This window comes from Brassica rapa, unplaced genomic scaffold, assembly GCF_000309985.2.
Source record: "Brassica rapa cultivar Chiifu-401-42 unplaced genomic scaffold, CAAS_Brap_v3.01 Scaffold0680, whole genome shotgun sequence".
NCBI classification, from domain to species: Eukaryota; Viridiplantae; Streptophyta; class Magnoliopsida; order Brassicales; family Brassicaceae; genus Brassica; species Brassica rapa.
This window is the reverse complement of record NW_022610620.1, coordinates 1997-10466: the sequence shown is the minus strand read 5'-3', so window position 1 is coordinate 10466 and position 8470 is coordinate 1997. Positions and strand designations below refer to the sequence as shown.

Below are 8470 nucleotides of genomic sequence, written 5' to 3'. Positions count from 1 at the left end.
CGGTACACATATCAGCACGTTGGTCCTTGGACTCAGCACGCTGACCCCTCCCGTGGACTGTTCGGGTGATTTTGGCCAACGTGGCCTGTCTGTTCAGTACACACATTACGTCCGTGGGTGTCCGCCAGCACACACAGGACGTCCGTGGCTGTCTGTGGCTGTCCATCAGCACACACAGGACGTCCGTGGCTATCCATGTGTGTCCGTCAGCACAGACAGGACGTCCGTGGCTGTCCGTGTGTTTCTGTGTGTATCCGTCAGCACACACAGGACGTCCGTGGCTGTCCATCAGTACACAAATCAGCACGTTGGTCCTTGTACTCAGCACGTTAACCCTTCCCGTGGACTGTTCGGGTGATTTTGGCCCACGAGGGCTGTCTGTTCAGTACACACAGGATGTCCGTGGGTGTCCGCCAGTACACACAGGACTTCCGTGGCTGTCCGTGTGTGTCCGTGTGTGTCCGTTTGTGTCCGTCAGAACACACAGGACGTCCGTGGCTGTCCATCAGTACACATATAGGCACGTTGGTCCATGGACTCAGCACGCTGGTCCTTCCCGTCGACTGTTTGGGTGATTTTTGGCCCACATGGGCTGTCTGTTCAGTACACACAGGACGTCCGTGGGTGTCCGCCAGCACACACAGGACGTCTGTGGCTGTCTGTCAGCACACACAGGACGTCTGTGACTCTCCGTGTGTGTCCATGTGTGTCCGTCGGCACATAGAGGACGTCTGTGGGTGTCCATCATCACACACAGGATGTCCGTGGGTGTCCGTCAGCACACACAGGACGTCCGTGGCTGTCCATCAGTACACATATCAGCACGTTGGTCCTTGGACTCAGCACACTAGCGCTTCCCGTGGACTGTTCGGGTGATTTTGGCCCACGTGGGCTGTCTGTCCAGTACACACAGGACGTCCGTGGGTGTCCGTCAGCACACACAGGACGTCCGTGGGTGTCCGTCAGCACACACAGGACGTCTGTGGGTGTCCGTCAGCTCACAGGACGTCCGTGGTTGTCCTTGTGTGTCCGTGTGTGTCCGTGTGTGTCCGTCAGCACACACAGGACGTCCGTGGCTGTCCATCATTATATATATCAGCACGTTGGTCTTTGGACTCAGCACGCTGACCCTTCCCGTGGACAGTTCGGGTGATTTTGGCCCACGTGGGCTGTCTGTTCAGTACACACATTACGTCTGTGGGTGTCCGCCAGCACACACAGGACGTCTGTGGCTATCCGTCAGCACACACAGGAGTCTGTGGTAGTCCGTGTGTGTCTGTGTGTGTCCGTCAGCACACACAGGATGTCTGTGGGTTTCCGTCAGCACACACAGGACGTCCGTGGCTGTCCGTGTGTGTCCGTGTGTGTCCGTCAGCACACACAGGACGTCTGTGGCTGTACATCAGTACACATATCAGCACGTTGGTCCTTGTACTCAGCACGCTGACCCTTCCCGTGGACTGTTCGGGTGATTTTGGCCCACGTGGGCTGTCTGTTCAGTACACACAGGACGTCCGTGGGTGTCCGCCAGCACACACAGGACGTTCGTGGCTGTCTGTCAGCACACACAGGACGTCTGTGGCTGTCCGTGTGTGTCCATGTGTGTCCGTCGGCACATAGAGGACGTCCGTGGGTGTCCATCATCACACACAGGATGTCCGTGGGTGTCCGTCAGCACACACATGACGTCCGTGGCTGTCCATCAGTACACATATCAGCACGTTGGTCCTTGGACTCAGCACACTAGCGCTTCCCGTGGACTGTTCGGGTGATTTTGACCCACGTGGGCTGTATGTTCAGTACACACAGGACGTCCGTGGGTGTCCGTCAGCACACACAGGACGTCTGTGGGTGTCCGTCAGCACACACAGGACGTCCGTGGGTGTCCGTCAGCACACAGGACGTCCGTGGCTGTCCTTGTGTGTCCGTGTGTGTCCGTGTGTGTCCGTCAGCACACACAGGACGTCTGTGGCTGTCCATCAGTACACATATCAGCACGTTGGTCGTTGTACTCAGCACGCTGACCCTTCCCGTGGACTGTTCGGGTGATTTTGGCCCACGTGGGCTGTCTGTTCAGTACACACAGGACGTCCGTGGGTGTCCGCCAGCACACACAGGACGTCCGTGGCTGTCTGTCAGCACACACATGACGTCTGTGGCTGTCCGTGTGTGTCCGTCGGCACATAGAGGACGTCCGTGGGTGTCCATCATCACACACAGGATGTCCGTGGGTGTCCGTCAGCACACACATGACGTCCGTGGCTGTCCATCAGTACACATATCAGCACGTTGGTCCTTGGACTCAGCACACTAGCGCTTCCCGTGGACTGTTCGGGTGATTTTGGCCCACGTGGGCTGTCTGTCCAGTACACACAGGACGTCCGTGGGTGTCCGTCAGCACACACAGGACGTCCGTGGGTGTCCGTCAGCACACACAGGACGTCTGTGGGTGTCCGTCAGCTCACAGGACGTCCGTGGCTGTCCTTGTGTGTCCGTGTGTGTCCGTGTGTGTCCGTCAGCACACACAGGACGTCCGTGGCTGTCCATCATTATATATATCAGCACGTTGGTCTTTGGACTCAGCACGCTGACCCTTCCCGTGGACAGTTCGGGTGATTTTGGCCCACGTGGGCTGTCTGTTCAGTACACACATTACGTCTGTGGGTGTCCGCCAGCACACACAGGACGTCTGTGGCTGTCCGTCAGCACACACAGGACGTCTGTGGTAGTCCGTGTGTGTCTGTGTGTGTCCGTCAGCACACACAGGATGTCTGTGGGTTTCCGTCAGCACACACAGGACGTCCGTGGCTGTCCGTGTGTGTCCGTGTGTGTCCGTCAGCACACACAGGACGTCTGTGGCTGTACATCAGTACACATATCAGCACGTTGGTCCTTGTACTCAGCACGCTGACCCTTCCCGTGGACTGTTCGGGTGATTTTGGCCCACGTGGGCTGTCTGTTCAGTACACACAGGACGTCCGTGGGTGTCCGCCAGCACACACAGGACGTTCGTGGCTGTCTGTCAGCACACACAGGACGTCTGTGGCTGTCCGTGTGTGTCCATGTGTGTCCGTCGGCACATAGAGGACGTCCGTGGGTGTCCATCATCACACACAGGATGTCCGTGGGTGTCCGTCAGCACACACATGACGTCCGTGGCTGTCCACCAGTACACATATCAGCACGTTGGTCCTTGGACTCAGCACACTAGCGCTTCCCGTGGACTGTTCGGGTGATTTTGGCCCACGTGGGCTGTATGTTCAGTACACACAGGACGTCCGTGGGTGTCCGTCAGCACACACAGGACGTCTGTGGGTGTCCGTCAGCACACACCGGACGTCCGTGGGTGTCCGTCAGCACACAGGACGTCCGTGGCTGTCCTTGTTGATGTGCCTCAGTCCGAGGAACTCGACCATCAGGAAGATCAGGACATTCCAACCGAGGTTCATCGTCCCAACCAAGGCCGAGCTGTGTACCGGATCGATCCACGGATGGACAGGAAGGAGCTTAGACTGGATCCTCGACCTATCAGCCGAACTGACCGTACTGGATCGTCTCTCTCTCGGACAACTCGCCAATCTCAGACTGACGGTCAAGTCAGAAGCAACTTAGGCCGAGCCGAACAAGGAACTGGACGCGACTTCTCTCTTCTCGCACGTTTGGAACGTACCGACCGTATTGACGAACTGATCGATCCATTTGATCAGTTCATGCACTTTGATCATCCGAATCTCTCTAAGGCACAGATTCTTCATCTTTCAGAAGACTTGGGACGCTTATGGTCGAAGATGGTTCAGGAGTCGGACAAGACGGAACAGACGGACCGGCCCGCGACCGTCCTGCTCTTGGCCGCGGTTCAACCAGCCGAAGGGTCACTTTGACCAGTCCGCAAATTAAAGAGTCTTTCTTCTTTGTCTTTCAAAATTCTAGTCAAATGTCTTTAATTTTATTTGTCTTTCAAACTTCTAGTCAAGTAGCCCCTTTGTCTCCTACTTGTACTATAAATAAGTGTTTCATTCCATCAATAAAATCAGATCATTTTGGATTAAGTTTCTGAGTTTAAACTCTCTGTTCTCTTTAGAACTTGTTTTCGATTGTCTTGGTGAGTCATATCCGAGCAATTCACTTCTCAACTAGTTGGTCTTGTGAGTCATATCAAGCAACCAGTTCGAGATCTTCCTTGGCGGACTTGTGAGTCACATCAAGCGCCATTGAAGTCGGGAATATCAAGGGAACATCCGCAACCCTTGTGCGACCCAACGTTCCATCAGTTCTCCTTCCCGGAGTTCATATCCAAACGAATCCAGTCGAGGGCAATCCGATCTTAGGGTCCTTCAAGTGGTATCAGAGCCACTCTTCTGGTATTCTCTATCTCGATCCATCTTCTCATCTTCCATTTTCTTCTAAACACTTCTTCATCTGTCTATCTTGAATCCGGGCCCCTCAATACCATCCACTTATAAAAAAAAAAAAAAAAAAGAAACAAGCAAGATCCATATTATATAAAAAAAAAAAAAAAAAAGAAAGAGTTTACTTTGTGGATTGGTGGTGGAAGAGGAAGCCTGCTGGCTGAGGAGAAATCCAGCCTTTGAGGAGGTTAAAACGGATTCTTTCAAAAACAAATCTCTTATCTTTCTATCTTTAAAAGTTCCCGTGTGTTTTGCTTAAGTTTGGCCATCCAGATTCCGAGATCTGTTCTTCATAGAACTTTGAGTGGAAACTTGAGTGATCACTTTTAAATCGAGAGAAACACGTGTGTGGGTGAGGAACAAACACTTGAGAGTGTGAGTTTTTAGTCCTAACGTTTTGTGTTTAAGAAAATTTCAGGAATCATGAGTAGCCATGAAGAACAAAACCGTCCCGGAAATTCAGTTGCTGGACTGTCTAATCTTCAGATGCGAGCTTTGAATGATTCTTTTTCTAACCTTATAAACACAGGTCTAGAGCAGATCCATCAAAGGCTTGACGAACTTCAAGTAAGTCAGTCCCATCCAAGATCAAGGACAAGAACCAATCAGCCGCGAAGGAATACCCGGTCAGATGATGAGTTTCCTGATGAGGACGCCCAAGAGGACGAGGTCAGATCCGCTTACCGGCCTAGAAGAGGTCATAGAACTCGAAACCCAGGTGATGTCAATCCATTTGCTAGAAACAATCGTACTGATGATAGTTTGAACGGATTGAAATTGAAAATTCCACCTTTTGATGGTAAAAACGACCCTGATGCTTTTCTAGAGTGGGAAAGAAAAATTGAGCATGTCTTTGATTGTCAAAACTATTCTGAACTTAGAAAAGTAAGGCTTGCGGCCACTGAATTCTCTGGCTATGCTATTAACTGGTATGATCAAGTGTTGACCCACAGGAGGAGAACAGGTGAGCGGCCGATTGAGACATGGGATGAGCTTACCTTGTTGATGAGGAAACGATTCGTGCCAACCCATTATCACCGTGACCTTCACCAGAAGCTAAGACGTTTGCTTCAAGGAACCAAATCTGTGGAAGACTATTATCAAGAGATGGAAGTTTTGATGACCAAAACGGACACGGATGAACCCTTGGACGCCACTATGGCTCGCTTTCTTTCAGGCCTCAACCGTGACATCCAAGATCGTATGGAGCTTCAAGAGTATGGAAGTGTGGAACAGATGCTACACAAAGCCATCTTGATCGAGCAACAACTCAAGAGAAGGAGTTTCTCAAAACCGGCCACTACTTCTAAGCCGGCCTACTCTCCTAAACCGGCCTATGCTCCTAAGCCAAGCTATCAAGACAAAGGTAAGTCGCCTATCACAACACATACTGCCTTTAAAACTAATGTTTCCACTCGTGATGACAAAGGAAAAGCAGTAGACGACTCAGGCCGAGCAAGAGACATTAGATGTTTCAAATGTCAAGGGCTAGGACATTATGCCAAGAACTGTCCAAACCAGCGTGTGATGATTCTCTTGGAAAATGGTGAAGTTGAGTCCGAGGATGAACAAGAAGACAAGGAGGATCTTGGTCCTATCTTTGATAAGGAAGAGGAGTCCTTTGACTACCCCCATCACGGACCATTACTTGTGGCTATGAAGGCATGGAACGATCCCATCTTCGATAAAACGGACGACCCCGCGAACGGCCACACGGACAACGACCATGATCCGTCCTTTGATCCAGATTCTGAGCCGATCTTTGATGATGAAGATAGCTTTGACTATCCAGCTCATGGACCACTACTGGTCACTAGACGTTCCTTGAGTGTTCAGCCCAAAACCGATGAAAAGGAACAAAGGGAGAATCTCTTTCATTCTCGTTGTTTAATCTCTGACAAAGTTTGTTCCTTGATCATTGATGGTGGGAGTTGTACTAACGTTGCTAGTGATACTCTTGTCAGGAAATTAGGTCTAGCTACTCGACCTCTTTCTCGTCCTTTCAGGTTGGAATGGCTCAATGAAACTGGTGAACAGTATGTTAAGGAGCAAGTCACGATCCCTCTCACCATTGGTCGTTATGAAGACGAGATTGTGTGCAACGTCCTTCCCATGGATGCTTGTCACGTTCTGTTGGGACGTCCATGGCAGTTTGATAAAAGAACCGTCCATGATGGTTACACAAACCGGCACTCCTTTGACCATAAAGGAAAGAAGATCACGCTTGTACCACTCTCGCCCTTGGAGGTCCATCAAGACCAGCTCCAACTTAAAAAGAACCGTGAACAAGAGATCAAACCAGACAAACCAGAGTCCTCAACCCGGAACTCCAACTTCTTTGTCAAACAAAGTCAGGTTAAGAAGTCTCTTCACTCTCAAAAGCCTTTTCTTTTACTTGTGTACAAAGAATCTCTGATGGCTTCTACTTCTTCTAACCTTGCACCGGAAGTTCCGAGTGATTTGCTAGATGTCTTGCAGGAATATTCGGATGTCTTTCCAGATGAAAACCCAAAGGGTTTGCCGCCAGTACGAGGGATTGAACATCAGATTGACTTTGTTCCGGGTGCGTCTCTACCTAACCGGCCAGCTTACAGAACCAATCCGGTGGAGACCAAGGAACTTGAGAAACAAATTGGAGACCTTATGGAGAAAGGTTACATCAGGGAAAGCCTCAGTCCTTGTGCCGTTCCAGTTCTACTTGTCCCCAAAAAGGATGGATCATGGCGCATGTGTGTGGACTGCCGTGCCATCAACAACATTACGGTAAAGTATAGGCATCCCATTCCTAGACTAGACGACATGCTTGATGAACTTTACGGTTCATGTGTCTTTTCTAAGATAGATTTGAAAAGTGGCTATCACCAAATCCGAATGAAAGAAGGTGATGAATGGAAAACTGCATTTAAAACCAAGCTAGGATTGTATGAATGGTTAGTTATGCCATTTGGTCTTACTAATGCACCTAGCACTTTCATGCGATTGATGAACCATATCTTGAGAGCATTCATTGGTCATTTTGTGGTAGTTTACTTTGATGATATTCTTATCTACAGCAAGAACATGGATGAACATAAGAAACATTTGAAATCTGTCCTTGAAGTTCTTAGAAAGGAACATTTGTTTGCTAACCTTGGAAAGTGTTCTTTTGGCACAGATCATGTGGTCTTCTTAGGTTTTGTTGTAGGTGCTGAAGGACTTAGAGTGGACGAGGAGAAAATCAAAGCCATCCGAGACTGGCCAAGTCCAACGAACGTGAGTGAAGTAAGGAGCTTCCACGGCCTTGCCGGGTTCTATCGACGGTTCGTCCAAGATTTCAGTACCATAGCGGCCCCATTGACCGAAGTCATTAAAAAGAATGTTGGGTTCAAATGGGAACAAGCTCAGGAAGAAGCCTTCCAAATCCTTAAAGGGAAGTTGACTAATGCCCCTTTACTTGTTCTTCCTGACTTTTCTAAAACGTTTGAGATCGAATGTGATGCTTCGGGTGTTGGTATTGGTGCAGTTTTGATGCAGGATAGAAAGCCTATTGCTTACTTCAGTGAGAAGCTTGGAGGCGCCACACTCAACTACCCAACTTATGATCAGGAGTTGTATGCTTTGGTAAGAGCTCTTCAAACGTGGCAACACTATCTTTGGCCTAAGGAGTTTGTTATCCACACGGATCATCAGTCCCTGAAACACCTTAAGGGGCAACAGAAGCTGAACAAGAGGCATGCCCGCTGGGTTGAGTTCATTGAGACATTTCCTTATGTCATCAAATACAAGCAAGGTAAGGAAAACGTTGTGGCTGATGCCTTGTCCCGAAGGTATACTCTTCTTTCATTCAGCCCTCGAAACAAAACTTCTCGGTTTTGAATTTATCAAAGACTTGTATGCTTCTGATCCGGATTTTAAAGAAATTTTCAACAAGTGTTCCAGAGTGGCTTATGGCAAGTATATCGAAACTCGGGTTTTCTTTTCTATGATAACCGTTTGTGTGTGCCCCAATGTTCTTTGAGGGAGTTGTTTCTCAGGGAATCTCATGGAGGAGGTCTTATGGGACACTTTGGAATCAAGAAGAC

General features: G+C 49.6%; 1 protein-coding gene across 1 annotated transcript; it reads left to right on the top strand.

Annotated features, from left to right (window-relative positions):
- Positions 1 to 3290: 3290 nt before the first annotated feature.
- On the top strand, positions 3291 to 8264 carry LOC117130801. Its single transcript, XM_033283439.1, has one exon. It carries the CDS (start codon positions 4833 to 4835, stop codon positions 8262 to 8264), a length of 3432 nt encoding a protein of 1143 aa, XP_033139330.1. The 5' UTR covers positions 3291 to 4832.
- The last annotated feature ends 206 nt before the right edge of the window (positions 8265 to 8470 follow it).

What these genes read in the sequence shown, in the direction of transcription:
- LOC117130801 (XM_033283439.1), top strand. Translation starts at nt 4,833, where the DNA reads ATGAGTAGCCATGAAGAACAAAACCGTCCCGGAAATTCAGTTGCTGGA.